General features: G+C 39.8%; 1 protein-coding gene and 1 long non-coding RNA gene across 5 annotated transcripts in view; one reads left to right on the plus strand and one right to left on the minus strand.

The window, feature by feature from the left end:
- The window catches only part of LOC117873080, a 28,647-nt gene extending 27,201 nt beyond the window's left edge, over positions 1-1,446 (plus strand). The window contains exon 3 of the long non-coding RNA XR_004644642.1: positions 1,325-1,446. This is a non-coding gene — a long non-coding RNA (uncharacterized LOC117873080). The remainder of the gene's footprint in view (positions 1-1,324) is intronic.
- Positions 1,447-10,441: 8,995 nt separating this feature from the next.
- Positions 10,442-17,230, minus strand: part of BCL2 (BCL2 apoptosis regulator) — a 123,001-nt gene continuing 116,212 nt past the window's right edge. For all 4 annotated transcript variants that reach the window (XM_034762098.1, XM_034762100.1, XM_034762101.1 and 1 more), the window contains one exon: positions 10,442-13,799. In XM_034762098.1, the coding sequence (XP_034617989.1) occupies positions 13,665-13,799 (135 nt within the window). In that variant the 3' untranslated portion in view covers positions 10,442-13,664. The remainder of the gene's footprint in view (positions 13,800-17,230) is intronic.

Genomic DNA, 17,230 nt, shown 5'->3' on the forward strand with positions numbered 1-17,230 from the left:
CTACACCTACGCTGCTTAGTGTCTGTATTCTGTGGGTTGTTGTGCTTTTTTGTTTAAGTCCTTAGCTCGGGAAGGGCTTGATGCTGCAAGGTTCTGGCTTCCATGGAAGTTGTGGGATCTCAGCACCTCATAGGATTGAGCCCCTGGGTGACGAGACCGTGTTGGGGGGAGGGCATGAGAGATAATGTCTGTATCTTATGTGAACATACCCTTGGAGCTCGTACTGTAAATTCCCCTCTCCCCTTCAAATGAACATAAGAAGATACTGAGAAGCACTATAACTGATTTCTTCTGTTGATTGTGATAAAATGAAGCATTTTTATAGCAAAGCTCATGTTGTGGATTGATTATTGATTCTTTTTAATGATGATGTGTACACTTGGTAGGTTGTCTTATGTTGGAAAAAAGTCAAGCTGCAGGGCTGAGTCTGATCCAAAAATAGTTTTGAATGATCTGTTGTCCTAGGCGGAAGAATTAAACCTTTACGTCTCTGTGACTTAGCACAGTTGTGCCTGTCTCCAGATTTTCAAAAGACTTCAGCAGCCACCGCTCCCATTTAGGCAACTAAGTGAAGTGGTGAAATTTTCAAGAGGGCCTCACACAGCAGCCCCCATTGTTTTCATGGGTGGGTGCTGACCATTTCAGAAAAGCTGACCCTGACTAAGAACATAGAATGAGAAGACTGTCTGAGGTCATTACAAGTTAGACAAGTGTTATTAGGTCTCTCCTCAACAATAAAGGTAATTCTTATATCTGACCTCTACCATACCGTATCTTCTAAATGCACAAATATATTTGATTATCAGAAATGTTGGTTTATATATTAATTCACTTAATGCTAGAGCATTTTTTCTATGGTCATACTTAGCTATGGCACATCATGAAAATGACAACGCTTGCTACTCTGTGTTGTCCATTTTTATTATGTTTTGACACGATTTGTGATATGAATGTGTGTTTGTCCCAGAGTCATTGATGACTCAGACTATTTAATTTGTTTGGTCAATGTGACAAACAGATATGGTGTTCTGGGAATGAAAAGCTTTTTCGTGTGTGGTTTTGAGCTCATGGACTGCTTTTCTTTGGATGTGATTAAGAAAAAATAGTAAGTTCTTTCACTAACTTTTGAGTGAGTGGTGGCAGTTGCAGGATTTCATGACAGAAACACATTTGCTTTTTAATATTTTTTAATTTTGTTTTTATTTGTATTTGGAAGGAGAAAAAACAAGACGCATTAATGAAGCGATGTTGACAACTATTGATTCATAGAAGTGTGAAGTCTTTCATGCATCTCACTGCCATGAATGTGTGTCATTCTATGCAGGCTTCAGCACTGGAGAATTCTGCAAAATGCCAGTTATAACCAAAGACAGCTATAATTTGGACAACAGGCAGCCACAAGATTTAAAACGGGACATCAGATAGGTCATTTATATGGCTTCCTCAGGAAACAAGGTAACTATTCTTTCAAGACAGTTTTAAATAACAATTGACAAAGTTTCAGCTTCTGTTTTTTTAAAAATACGCCTCAATGAAAAAAAAAATAAAAAGGAATAAAAGATTTTCAAAATCTTTTCCTTCCACTAACATCTCCTGTTGTGATGAAATTTTAAACAGATTGATATAGAAAAGACAATGGTTCTGCAAATATTTAAGAAAGTGTGAGGTTAAATATCACCCAAGAACTAAGCGAGGAAATAGAAATATCTAGTTAAGGGGAGGGGAGGAATGTGTACACACGTAATGGTACACGCACCACACTTACATGGCATGTTCCCTTTCCGTAAAATCTACATCAGTTTGTCATGGATGTTGGTGCTGGTCCAACTGCAGCATTAACTCTCCCACCTTAGCATTAAATCTCCCTGGAGGTTATCTGCTGCATGTTGGGGGAGCCAATGGCAGCCTCAGGGGTAGGGTAGAGCTGGCAAGTAGTGAGAAGGGGCATCTGTTTTGTAGTTGTGACCAGGGATTCATAGGGGCTGGGATCAGCCTCGGTGTTTCTCTAGTTAGAAAACCCCAGTCATGGTCGATCTTTGCTAAAACTAGGAGAGATTTGAGTAGACCTACAATTTTCCTAGCGGTTGTTAAAGCACACACAACTATTAGAGCTATTTTGTGACCGTAAATGTTTCCATTGTTGGATATGAAAATAAAGGAGCTGCCCCTGCTCCTACTGAGGTCAATGGGAGTTTTGCAATAGAATTCAGTGGGAAGAGGCCCCACATTTGTGATATGTCTTAAGAAAAAAATGGGACTTTTCTGAACCACAGGTATTACCCCAAATAGTCTCAGAGGTGGCCCCACAAATTATTCTTTCCTTTCCATGTTTCAGGGATTTCCTTTGTGATTGGTCTGTCTTACTTTCCTCTTGACAGAGACTCCAGGCTTGTGACCTAGGCCCACAACTGGTGTCTGTGACTGTTTAACTGGCATCAGTACTTCCAATCTGTGGATGAAGATTGATTTAAATTAGAGAGAGCGGTTACACTGGGTTTTGTTTTACGTTTTAAGCAATGATATCTTAAGTGATCAGATAGGGTGTTGGGCTTGATACAAAAAACCTACACAGATAACACAGATGTTACTTAAGGGTCAAAAGGAGTTAAAAGTAAGTACATTTGTTTAAAATGAATCTGTGCCTAATGCTCACCCGTGTTTTAAAGTGTAAAATATAAGAACTGTTTTTTTTAAGAGCTGCTTGTCAGAGAAGCATTTGTGTTAACAACAGTTGAATTACAAAATGGGAGAAATGGTTACAGAATTTACATGTTACTTCAGAGAAATAACAGCTGCTTTTGTGAGTGCAAAAAACCTGGAGCATTTAAGGGCGGGGGGGGCCACGGGGAACTGTTGTGAAAGTAATGAGGAGAGGATCCAAACACCTCACCTGCTTTATCCCTAGGTGTAGAGGGAATTCAAAATTAGACTCCAGATGGCGAACAAACTCTGAACCATGTGAGCTTCCAGCCAATATCCCTCTGCAATGTTAATTTACAGCCTTATGAGTGAGCACCTTGGTTTTCTGCCAGTCCTAGCTAAAAGCACATTATACGAGGACTCTGTAACATAGTCAGCAATCCGTTCCAGGCCAGAACTTGGGCCACATATCTGTGCGGTGAAATTAGACAGCGCAGCCTGTTAGCTGGCCTGGGAGATACAGGACGAACTAACGGATTTGTCTGTGTTCAGAGTCCTCAGTGAAAAGGTTCCCTATGTATTCATTACAGCCAAGTACCGGTCCTGCTCCACTGGCTGTTGGGCACTACAAATACCAGCATTTGTGTTTCATAAAAGTTGGTTTGTCAAAATTGTCGTTCAGGTTATTAGGAGGGTTTTGCATTATTAGATTTAGATGCTGGGTTGCTTTGTTGTTGGATGAAAGACTAATCAGGGTGTGGCTAACAGTTGAACAAATCAGAAAAAATTAGAAAACCCTCTGAAAGAGGTTGTTTAACTGTAATAATGTTGTTTTTCCTTATTACAGTGCAAGATACAAAAGTTGTCACAGTGGGGTTTATATATATTATTAGATATGGAGTTGTAGCAGGGATCAATGATACATTTTCAAGGAAGGATAATTCATATTTCCTTGTCAGATATAAAAATTATCTTGTTCTGGTAATTAGATCTTCAGACTCCCCGTGCACCCTGCCAATTTTTTTCCAGATTACCCAAATATCACAAAAACTTGACTTCATCCTGAGAGATTTTCATCACTTCTACAGCCTGATAACTTTGGGATTTTATCAAAATTGTATTCAGAGTCCCAAGGCCAGTGACACATTCTGCTTCTCAGTCCTGCATGGTTCTGTGCACTCGTGTGGGATGACTGCTGTGCACTCTACTGCCACTGATGTCAATAGGAGTTTGCAGGCACACAGCACCTTTAAGTGTGAGTCCTGACGGAGACCAACAAGCTTTTTTATGTTACAATATTGGTGAGGTATTTTTAATTGTTTAGGTAATGGTCAGTGTTTAAATGTTTGTGGGGTTTTTTTATGGATTGTTTTGCATTATTATTGCAGAAGTGGGAACTCTGTAGCTTTTTAATTTAATTAGCAGGAAGGGAGGGCAACTTTCCTTCCCTTCCCCCCTTCCCCCCCACTTCCTTTGCAATATCTGAAAGAAGGATCTTAATGTAAGGTTGCTAACTGTCCTGTGATTTTGTCCCTTACATTTTTAGAGGGTGTGACAGACCCAGACCAGTGGGGTACAGGAGTCTGGTAGAGGGCAAATATACTGATCACTGGATGAGTAGTTTTCTGTTCCCTGAGTGACCAGAGAAGGGGCTGCACTAGAGTAATCAGGAACCTGCTAGAACCAGTTAAGGCAGGCAGGCTAATTAGAACACCTGGAGTCAATTAAGAAGAAGCTGCTAGAATCAATTAAGGCAGGCTAATCAGGGCACCTGGGTTTTAAAAGGAGCTCACTTCAGTTTGTGGTGGGAGTGTGAGGAGCTAAGAGCAAGAGACGCAAGGAGCTGAGAGTGAGAGGGTGTGCCGCAGGTGGACTGAGGAGCACAAGCATTATCAGACACCAGGAGGAAGGTCCTGTGGTGAGACTAAGGAAGGTGTTTGGAGGAGGCCATGGGGAAGTAGCCCAGGGAGTTGTAGCTGTCATGCAGCTGTTACAGGAGGCACTATAGACAGCTGCAGTCCACAGGGCCCTGGGCTGGAACCCGGAATAGAGGGCGGGCCCGGGTTCCCCCCAAACCTCCCAATTGAGCTGGACTGTGGGTTCTTCCAGAGGAGAAGGTCTCTGGGCTGTTCCCCAACCCACATGGTGAATCTCTGAGGCAAGAAAATCCGCCAATAAGCACAGGACCCACCAAGATACAGGAGGAACTTTGTCACAAGGGCCATTTTATATCTGCTTTTACTACCGACTTCTTCTACTCAGGTGTTTCAATCAGCTCATTGACAACAGCAATCAGATGTTCAAAGAGTTAATTTGATCTTTGTTGTCTACCCAGCTTGCTAAACAAACTTCTTGCACTTGTCTTATCAGTAAGTAGGGTGACAAGATAGCAAGTGTGAAAAATTGGAAGGGGAGGTAATAATTGCCTATATCAGACAAAGCCCCTAATATCGGGACGTCTGATCACCCAGCAGTAAGGCTAGGTAACACCTTTCTAGAAGAAATTCTTGCTAGCATGTAAAGGTGGAATTCACTCCTGTGAAGAAGGCCAATACGTGGCTACTCTATTGGTACAGTAGTGGCACAACTGTAGTGCTGTGACTATACCATTATAACCCTGTAGTGTAGATTCAGATTATAGCAACAGAAAGGGTTTTTCCTTCGCTGTAGAAACTCTACCTCCCTAAGTGATGGTAGCAAGGTCCACAGAAACAGTCTTCCATTGACCTAGCTGTATCTACTCTGGGGGTTATGTTGGCATAGCTACTCTCAGGATGTGGATGTACCTCTTAGGGCTTAAATGAGACACAGTGGTACATAACCTTTGTTCTGCTCCTCTGAGCAGGGGTGAATTTCACCCGGTATGATTGTTAGTCTATTGATTAATGAATGCACAAGCTTAAAGGACAATACAGGGATTTAGCCTTAAGGATCATAACTATGGGTATTGAAAAGGTTAAAAAGCACTTCAGAAAAATGAATGGAAGGAGAGAATCCAGTGACTCAATGGGGTTGCAATACTCTAGGATTATTACAAACTTTGTTGAGGAGCCGGGTGTGAGAAGCTGTTCCTTCGTGTGGATTCATGGGAAAATTTAGGGCAGGCAAAATTAGAGATCTCTTTTTATAAATGTAACTTGTTATTTTCTGTCTATTCAAGGTTTTTCTGAGGGGACTCTCACCACGGTATCTAGTGCACATTTTGGCTGTCAGGTCCGAAATGCATTCTGACTCAAGCCAGGCTTACTTCCCCTTCATCTTGTTCTCCTCATCTTACTGCACTTCTGCCCAGGTCACTAGTGCCATTACAGATGCTCATCTCTCAACCTTTCAGAAAGGAACCAGTGCTCGCACTCAGTGACAAAAGGGAAAGGAGAGTCTGTGGAGTGGGCAGGCACTGGGCTTGTTTGCATATGTTTTTCCTCTTTGGTGGAGAAACTTACATGATCAGCTCTCCACACGTCAAATGTCATTCTAAAAAAGAGGTGCCTCCCTAACTCGCCTGCCACCCCTTTTAGGGCCAATTGAACTAAGTCCTTAAGATGTAAAATATCTCAATACCCATGGGGACTGATGATGATGGCAGAAAACCTGTAAGAATAACAGAAACATAATATTTCTTATTCTTAGTGTTGGTTAATTTTGCTCTTATAATTTCTCAATGTCTTTATATTAGAGTAAAAAGTTGCTCAGCAAAGAAGCAGTTAGTCACATCAGACAGCTAGATAAATGGTAGAGCCAAAATGCAGTCATGGCCTAGGATTTCCAAAATCTGAGGTGCATCTGCCTCCTATATTTCATATAATGATATCCCATCAAACATTGGATGTTACATCTTGATATCTGGGGCCCTTGCATGAAAATCCAGACTCTCTAAAATATGACCTTGAACAAACGTCCTTCTCTTTTGAAGAATTCTGTTCAATTCTGGTTCTCTATATTGTGCCTTTATCACCATGGTACCTGAGCAGCAGTGACTCAGGTTTGGGCTCCAGAGAAGAAAGAATTTTGGTAAAAAATATAAAGTGTTTGAATAGGGTTACCATACGTCTGGATTTTCCCGGACATGTCTGGCTTTTGGGGGCTCAAATCCCCGTCCGAGGGGAAATCCCCAAAAGCCGGGCATGTCCGGGAAAATCGGGAGGGCTCGGTGGTGCTCGGCCAGGGCCGGAGGTGCGGGGCCGGGGCCCGTGCGGGGCCGGGGGCATGGTGCCAGGCCGGGAACCAGGGGCGCAGTGCCGGGCCAGGGTCACAGTGCCGGGCCGGGCGGGGAGCCGGGGTCACGGTGTCGGGCCGGGGAGCCAGTGGGCTGGGGAGCCGGGGAGCCGAGCCCGCGGGGCGGGGAGCCGAACCCGGGGAGCTGGGGCCGGGGAGCCGGGCCGGGGTCCCGGGGCCGGGAGCCGGGGGGTGCGCCGGGCCGCTGGGGGCCGGCAGTGCTGGGCGGGCCGGGGGTGGTCGGCCGGGGCCGGCACCCCAGGGCCCGAGCCGACCCAGGCTGGAAACGCCGGGGGGCCAGCCTGGGCCGCGCCTCCTCCCCCCACACTCCCCCTTACCTGCTTCAGGCTTCCCGCGAATCAAATATTCGCGGGAAGCAGGGGAGGGGGCAGAGACTTTGGGGAGGGGGCGGGGTTGGGGAGGGGGGTGTGGGCGGGGCTGGGGGCGGGGCCGTGGGGCTGTGGAGTGTCCTCCATTTGGAGGCACAAAATATGGTAACCCTATGTTTGAATGGAAGTTCAATTGCAGAATCCTGCTTTTGGGCATATAACGCTACAAGACTTGCTCCTAGAAAAAGAATGCAATATAAGAATTTTCCATAAGAATACTAAAAAGCATGTTGGCAGCTCATAAACAATGATTTGTTTATGAGCTGCCAACATGCTTTTTAGCAAGTCTTGTAGCGTTATATGCCCAAAAGCAGGATTCTGCTATTGACAACACTAAGAGACACCTCTAGCTTAAAAAAGTGGATCTTAGCTTATATGGCCCCTTTTTGACATGGCTGTTTTCTAGGTCTCCTCTGGAAGATTCCCAAGCTACTTGGTACTTGATTTATCTACTTTGGAAGGATGAAACCTGAATTGACTTGCTTGCTGGGACCCGAGCCCATAATTCCAGAAGGCCTAGGTATGATAAAATTAAAGCTCAGACCACTTGGCCATACCCTTTGAATAATCTTATCTAAGGTCCAGTCCTGCAAGCACTTAGACCGCAATTCTGCAATAATATCTGTGTAGGCAGACACTGAATTTAACAAGGCACTAGGTGTGGGTGTAGGAGTCCACCTCAGTACTGTCAATCTCAGGTGTTTAAAAACCAAAAGTTGGATCCCCAAAAAATCATGACATTGGCTCGAAAAAATCACAAGATTTTTAAAAACACACATTTGAAGTTCTGTTTATTTGCCTTCTGGCTTTGAACCTTTCAAGCTTCTCTCTGCAACGATGAAGGCTAAAAACCCAATTCACTTGACTCCAATATCTAGGACTTTAGGAAAATCATCAAATGTTAAGAGATTTGCAATTAAAATCATGTGAGTTGGCAGTGCTTCCACAGAGCTCATTGCAGGATGATGGGTTTATATGCAGCCTAGTGTGCCAACAGAACTATTAAGTAGCAAACTCTATTCTAGTATTTACAGGATCACACTCATAAGATGTTTGCTAATAGAGGGAAAAGTAAAATGTTACTAACAATTCAAATTCATAACCAGTAACTCACAGTGTACTTTATTATTTCTTCACAATATTAACTAGACAGACATAGAAAGTTTAATGGCAACATGTAACAGTTTAAACACAAAGAACAATGTAATCATATGAAACAATAATAAACTGGCAAACTACCTTACATACATCATCCAAGATAATGGATAAATGATATCTGCTTATATACAATGATGCTGGTGATATTTAAAAGTCAAATATTCAAAAGAAAAAATGCTATTTAAATAAAAATATACATGATTTTTTATGTGTGATGGGAGTTCTTAATGCTTTATAACTTGGTTGTGAGGATTTCAGTCCAGGATGAAGCTGCATTAACTTTTAGCACAGGAGCACATTTCAAAAACCAATTTAGATTAAATTGATTCCCTTGCCTCCCGGTTGCTTAGTTTTGTTTTAAAGATCTATAGGAATGCAAAATAAAACTTAATTTTTCTGGTTTTAGAGGATATTTACACTCCAAAAGAGTGAATCCAAAAAAGTTTAACTTATCAAACATGGTATTAGGAGTCATTAACAAATAATGTGAATGAATCCATATGCTATCTTGTTTAAAAAAAAAAATTAGAAATGCAGGCTCTTTGCACATGCAACTTCATCACGTTTTTCATCAACATTTAAAAAGATTTTTAGGATATAAAATTAGTGCAGATGCATGGCCAACCACATCACCATGCAGAACTTCCACTGAGGTGAATGGGAGGTTTGTGTATGCAAGGACAAGAAGTTCTGGGCCCATAATCTGCACCTTATAGCATCCCATATTGACCTTCACACGCAAAAGTCTGTTTCCAAAGGAATTATTCCAGTCTATAGCTGTGTGCTTTATTAAAGCATCCCATGATTTCACAGATCACAACAGGAAACTAAGAAAATGCACAAACATGTAGATGGTTATGACTGAAATTTATTTCTTGGGCCATTGTGGCTAAGTTTCTGCATCATACAAGACTCTGTGTACAAACCCCACTCTAATCACCTTTCAGCCCTCACTAGCCCACTTCTCTCGGTAGCTTCAATTACCACAACAGACATGTTATTCCATTGTCCGATCCAATGTCTGAACTACCAAGACTTATCCTCTGTCTCTCCTCTGATGTCTCAATACTTAGTTTTAGGCTCTTTCCCCTTGTTTTAGAACTCTTATTTACACTGTACATACAGCCCTTTGTTTTCAGTTTTTATTTTATTTAATTTCCCCTGGGAATTTATCAGTGTTTATAAACACAACCACAAAAACAGGTGGGAAAATCAGTGCAAAAAACTATTATTCATTTTTTTGGGTAAATATCGGGGCTTATTTTGGTGGATGAAAAGACGGGCAGGGGAAAAAAGTATTCAGTAGATTAACGCTTTGAATTCCGTTCATCAATGTGGTTTGCTGAACTAAAACAGAACTCAAAACACAATGCTACCTCTGAGTTTAAGAAAACAATAGATCTCTAATCCCCAAATAAAACTTTTCACTTGAATAAACAGTTTACTGTTGTAGACTTATTAACCTATAAACATTTAATAATTGGGCCACACCATTTGCAGCACATACACTCAACTTCATCCTTGTCTCCTCCTGTTTTTGTTTTTTTAAAACTTTTGAATATTTCCTTGTGTTCTGAAACATATTTTCATTTTCTTCCCATTTTAGTGTGTCAGATCTTTAAACTGTTATCTGCTAACAGCTTGAAATGTGTACATGGTGGGTGAGATTCATCAGTACGCTTAATGCGCACGCACTTCAGAGCTTACGTGTGTACTTGTTTGTATGTATCTTCTAGACTAATACATAGCCTTACTTCAACAGGCAGCTTTGCATATACACACAGACAAATGCATTATCGTAATACATATATCTTATACAATGTATTGTATTTTCCTAATAAAACTAGTTATTTTTTATATATTTGAATGATACAAAAGTAGGGTGAAAATCAGAAAAAAAAATGAATAATACTTTTTGTAAAACCCAGGAAATTTTTGGTAAAAAAATCAGTTAAAACTGAAAACAAAGGGGCTTATCGGTACATTGTGGAACTATGACAAATCGTAGATGATCTTATGATGTTTTCCTTTGTTTAAAAAAACAAGACTTTTTTTATTATTTTATTGAAAAACAAAGCCCAAAAGACTTAAAGGACTAAAAAAAATTGTGGTACAGTAACATCAAATATCTGATCTGGTTTGTAGATGATTGCTGCTAGAATTAACAAGGCTTTACTTAAGTACTTTGGGGGGGAAATTTTGTAACGTTTTGCTCTGTTTATCATCACTGCCTATCATTTTTTTTCTTTTCACCTAGATGAAACATGGCCAAATTTCTCAGGCACTTTTATCCTCAGTCATGGAGATATATCAATGATCTATCTCCTCTCTACACTTCTTAACACCTCTTCCCGTGTTGTCCCTTAGTTCTCCACAGCCAAGTAACTTTAGAAGTGCAACTATTTATATGTTTAGCTTCTTTTTATAGATTGCCAACAGGACTGATCGGGGTGAGAGAAGAAGTGATTTTTAACTGAAATGTAGTTTTGGAGCATGATAGTAAGGCCTTGCATGTTGTAGGGAAAGTTCTGTTTCATATGGTAACAAAGAAAATGGAAGTGACAGGAATCACTGGGAAAGCAAGAGGATTGAGGGGGAGATTTTTTTTAAACAAGTTCAAGCTTTTATATACATTCAACGTTTCTAGTATGGTGATTAATAATAAATGCATCATCAACTTACAGCTAATGCAGCCACAATATTGTACAATTCTGCAGTCAGAATGGGAAAGCTCCATTATCTGTTTAATAAAATAACCATTAACAGTTGCCTTGACTTTTTTAACTTATTAACTAATATGCTGGGAATCCCAGTGAATAGATACAACAGAACACAAATTGGCAGCATCTACATAATCATCTCTGTAATGTGACTACTTCATATTACTTCTAAAGCAGCTTTGAAAAATCTTGCCACTGGAGGATAGTCCAAAATAAACTCTATCCAAATTATCTTGGTAGTATAGCAGCACAGGAATTTATAGTTACTCTTTTTATATTTTTTGATGATGTAAACCGTCAATAAACAATTCAACATTGAAAAAGTTCAAGGTCAAATCATTCATTATTTTTAATGGGGGGTTAATGGGCACAAACTGAAATGAAGACTAGATTGTGAAATGTGGATTGAAACATTAGTACAGTGCCAATTCTAGTTCAGCTTTGTACCTGGCTTTCCATAAATTAAACCTGGTAGGTGGAAAAACCAAGACCACATTCAATTCCTAATATGTGGTTCCCTATTATTTTTAAATATTTTTCATAAGTGCCTTGCACAGATGCATACAGTTCTGACATTTCAGGTGTTTTTACTCAGCAGAGTTTAAAAACAGATCACATTTGCTTTAGAAACATTCGTTCCATTAAATGTTTCTGTAAAATTAAAATAATTTCAAATTTGAAATGCAGCGCTCACTCAATCTTTGCCCATAGAAAGTGTAGGTGCCATGACAAAATAGCAATAAAAATGCTGAGATGCACAAATCTAAAAAAAGCAGCTTTGAAGAAATCACATCAATTACAGCCTTAACAATGAACATATTACATTCCTAAATTACTGCAGATATTTTGCATATAATGCCACAAAGTTATATTATTGAAATCTCAAGGTTGAGTCTGCATAGTTTTTCATTGTATTGTTTTCACTCTGAAAGTACTTGTCTGTTGTTCCTGTCCTTTTATCCAGAGCTTTCTAACTTGTCCCTGGATGTACATTTAGCCACAAAGTTCATATTTTGACAGTTTCATAGTAAAAAAATAAAAACACTTGACTTAGAGGTTTTTAAGGTGGAATTCATAGAAGCAAAAAGCTTGTTAAAGCCCACCTTAAAGTATGTTGACATGTCTAAGATATATGGTTCCAGGATTTATGCAGTTGTTATAAAGCTGTATATTAAGTATTCTGAATTAATCTTATTTAAATTACATTTATTATTCAAGAAGCTGACTCAGTCCATCCTTTCCCCCTCCTTATTCTCCCCTGAAATGACAATAGGCATCTAAGGAATCTGGATGTCAGTGAGTCTCTGTCCAGCTAGAGGATTAGGACAATTTCTTCATCTTCTTTATTTCTGTAGAAAGTCTTAAGAAATTATTAGTATGTAATACTTTGGCTGGGGGTGGGGGCGAGATGGGGGAAAGAATACAGGTCATCTGACTTCTTTGTTATGAAAATGAACGTGATTTTGGTGTCCAGTTTGATAAACAAGCATAGTTCGAGCTAATCTGGAACTCAGATGAGGTCTGTTTCTTGCCAAATAAATTTAAACCTTTTTCAACTTTCAGGGATTTAGAGACCAAACTTAATTGGTTTCAAAACCCTAGAGGAGCTCAGCAAGTAAACAGGATCAGTTGCAGATATGAGCCCACTAAAATGGGACACAAGTCAGGACTCCAGCCTCCAGCTGTGCTCTGTAGAGGCAGGCACTGACGGTCTCACGGTTTCTGTGTGTGTAGCTGTAAAAGACATTTTACTGCTGAGAAAATCATTGAAACAGTAATTTCTTGCATGTCCAAAGGATTTCATTTCATGCGTTCATAAAGAGTATCTGAATTGACATATCATCCTTTTAAGGCATCAGATGATACTGTTATGATTATGATGTATTGGCACAATTTGGTAACTTAAAAATACTTTCATAAAATATATGCAATCGTATTTCAAACTGTTGTCCTGCCAGGAGACTCCTATAGATAGCTGTCCTTTGAGAAGTTGCTATTCTGACACCAAGTATGTACCATATTGAATTGTATACTAATGTCAGTACTTGCCAGCTGGAAATAATTCTAACTTCACTCCCTCTGATTTTTTTAGGATCCCATCTCCTTGGATCTGTGAGAAATTGTAGTAAAATCAACACAATTACACAGTCTGAAGCAGCCCAAGTAACTGCTCCCCCAAGAGAAAGCAGGTAGGTCTTTGTCAGTATATTTAATCCATCCAGCTGCATTAATTTATTTAAAAAAATAAAAAAAGCTCAAGGTGTTGGGGGCTCATTACAATTCATAACAATATTATGTGATACTCGGATATAAACTGTTTGTAGAGTTTCTGAAAATAGCAAGTTAAATGTAAATATCTTTAATAAATAACTTTGTTTCCTGCAATGTAAAAAATAAATGATACTTCCCTTTGGCAGTAATAGCTGATTTATATTTAGCCAGGAACTTCTGCTCATAAAAGTAATATCATTGTGCTACTGGAAAAAACATATTATTTTATTGTTTCGTAAGACTTTTGTAATCCATGGTTAGATAGTTGACTTCACTTATGTCCCAGATAAGCGCCAAGGGTGATGCAAGCTCCCACCAGAGCCAGACTTAGGATAGTCTTCAAAGAGATCCAGGAGAAATCAAACAAAGGCCTCATGTTTCTGCCGTACAACTCCACAAAGGCATCCTGGGTTGGGAGGAAGGGAAATAGGTATATGAGATTCCATAGCAATATGATATGCAGACAGGAACAAAAGACATTTGTTCATTAAAGCTACATTAATGATGATAAACACAAATTATTCAAAGAAACTAAGAAAAGCACAAGAGTGAGTTCTTTCATACAGACAGGTAACTCCGGAACCATTTTAGCATACAAACTACTACTAAAATTTTAAGTTCCTTAGGTGAGGAATCGTCTTTTTGTACAGCACCTAACACAGTGGGCTCCTGGTGCTACTATAATGCAAATAATAATAATTAATAATAAAATGAGTCTGAGCACCTTCAGCTCCTATTGATGTCACTGGTATTTGTGGGTGCTCAGAACTTCTGAAAATGAGGCCACTTTTATTTAGTTTCCTAAATATGGATTTAGGAACCTAACTTTAGGCAGACAGGTTTCTTTTTAATGAAAAGATGGCTTTTGATGGCTTTTATTTTGTGACCATTTTACATTTTCTTATCAGAGGGGTAGCCGTGTTAGTCTGGATCTGTAAAAAGCAACAGAGGGTCCTTTGGCACCTTTAAGACTAACAGATATATTGGAGCATAAGCTTTTGTGGGTGAATACCCACTTCGTTTTGGTGGCAGGGTTTCAATTTGTTGTAGAAAATAAACATTCCTTTTTTTCAGTTGCACTTCCTGTAAAATGTCTTCAGGCATTTATAATGTTACATTTTATACAAGGCGAATAGCCTCCTAAAATACACGAGTAATTCATGAATTACAGCAACAGAGGGGGAAAAAGCCACAGTGTAAATTACATGAAATAACAATAAACCTTTCAACCATGCTGTGTGTTTCCCATAAGATATGGACATATTATAGTACTTTATGCTGTCCTTTGTCATCTGATATCACTAGCTATTGTAGGTCAGAATGGAAAGTTTAGTTTTTGCCACAAGAGGGCGTGTACGTTTTTTACATTTTGCTATTCAAATCCTGTTCAGTAGAAGTTCGGCTCTGAGGGAGATGAACTTAAATAGAGAAATTGTGTCTACTTCCACAATTTCTCTTTATAATAAGTGACACTGGACCAAATCCAGCACCCCTGACTGAGGCAAAACTCCTGTTGATTTCAGTGGGTGTATTGCCTGAGTTAAGAGCTATGGGGGTTCGCCCATAGAATGACTGTGTGCAGAAAATGCATCTCTCTTCATATTGTTTTTTGACATTTTGTTCCTTTAGGCCAATATTTTCAAACTTGTGTTTCTGAAGTTAGGTACTTAAATCCATATATAGGCACCTAAATAAAAGTCTGATTTTCAATTATGCTTCCATGGAAGCTCTGAGGGCTGAGAAAATGGTGCCACTTTTATTTGAGTACCTAACTTCAGAAACACAAGGTTAATAATGCCGTTCTTAGTGTTTTGTTGTGTTATGTTGGGTTGTAAAACACATTTGCTGTGCTGTTTTTCAAAAAGCACCTTTTACTCCACCTCCTTACGGCTATGAGACAACACAGACTGCAAGCAAATATTACAGACTGGGCTGAATCTTGCAATCCCCATTGCAGACTCTCACTGATTTCAGTGGGAATTTTGTCAGTGTCCGCGGTTAAAGATCAAGCCTTATAAAAATACGACAAGGACAAAGTTCAATATACAACAATAAAACTATAGGAAAGAATAGAGGAAATTTGAAGAAAAAAAAGTATTGAGAAAATGCAAGTCACATGAAAAGTTTTTAATGTTAAACTTCAGTGACGCTCTTTCTACAGTCTTGATCCTACTTCCATTACACCAATGGAAGCAGAAACATATCCTGTATCAACCCACCCCCATCCCCCAGGTTTAGAGGATGCTCAGCCCAATTTATTACAAAAGCTATTGTTAGGAATCCAATAGAGAGAGCTCTTGGTGCCTGGCATGAAAGTAGGTGAGAGTAGGTTGCATTAACACAACGCAAAAGCCCTGACTAATGGTTCAAGAAAAGGAATGTCAGCACAAAACGTTCTGCATGAAATAGTTTTTGTTATTGAGACTATTATAATAACAAGATGAACCCAACCTTTTGGTTTCTGTACTATATATTACAAGTAGCTACTTTATGGGTGCCTTTTTATTGCGCTTTTGCCTTCTCAAACATCCTGATTAGGCTTATTTCCGAAGCCTGTTTGAACAGCCTGTCACTATTTGTTTAAGTTTCAAACCTGTTTTAAATAAACACATGCCCATTTTATGTATTAAAACAACAGAAGAGGGGGGCCTACCCCCCCCCAGTGAAAACTGCTTTTAATGCCAAGAGAACTCTAAACTGTATACAGAATGTTCCATAAGTTAGGTCTCTTCCTATGTATATGTGCATTAGTACTTGTAATTGGATTTTTGTAATCTAAATTGATCTGAATAAAATAAGTGTCGGTATAAAAAAAACCCCACACGTGACTTGACACAAACTGCCTGAAGCGTTTGAAGTCCTCTCAGAAATATTCTCCCTCGGTAAAAATGCTTTGCACCCACACAGAGCCTCAGAGCCTGGATCCTGTGTACAGCCTGATGGGCCTCTGCAAAGCTGCCATGCTTACTGAAAAGGCTTGTAGAATTTGAGAGAATGGTAACTCTTGTAGGGTTTTATTTTCCACAGAACTTCACAGAAAGTTATGCCCCAGTATAGAATTCTCTAGGACAGTTCAAAAACCTTAGAGAAAGAATTTCCTTCTCTATGAAACTCTATAGGTTTTTGAAAGTAATTTTCTATAGAACCCTACTACACTCCTATTATAATAAAACCCACCCTTTTACTTTAATCAGTTTAAATTATGTTGGACTTTCCATAAGGGAAGGGGGTGGTGAGGGAGGGATGGAATCCTCATGTACCTGCTGCATTCTCTTCTACAGTAGGAAAAGGACTGGCTGGTGGATCTATGGAGCTGTGTATACATCACTACCAAACTGCCCGAGCTGCATGGAAGTCTTGGCCATGATGTTCTACATGGCCAGCCTGTGAGGGCGCCCCATGACAGTTCTGCTTCACCATACGCACCCACAGGAGTTGGAGAGAGGATCTGCCCCCCCAATAACCAGCCACCTCCAGTTTGCCACTCAGTCATTATTGAAGGGTAATATCACTGCAAATGTATAAAGGCTCAGTATCATTGCTACATAATCTGCCTCTCTCGTACAGTTCAGGCTGGGCCCAGCTTTTTTAGGCTGTGTAGAACTAAATATTTCCCATATGCTGAGCCCAGTGATGCATTAACAATGTGAGTTTTCTTCATTGAAAATATAAAGGGAAAAACCAGCTTAAGTGCCACACTCTGCATTTATTAGTAAGGGGGTGGTGGGCAGAGCAAACATGAGGAAGTAAAGACTTCCTTTTTCTACCTGAATCAAACAGCTGGTGAGGAAGTGACTTTATTTCCCTTGTTATCATTGGTTGACAGGATATCCTCTT

The sequence above is a fragment of the Trachemys scripta genome, chromosome 2 (genome assembly GCF_013100865.1).
Source record: "Trachemys scripta elegans isolate TJP31775 chromosome 2, CAS_Tse_1.0, whole genome shotgun sequence".
Classification (NCBI taxonomy): Eukaryota; Metazoa; Chordata; order Testudines; family Emydidae; genus Trachemys; species Trachemys scripta.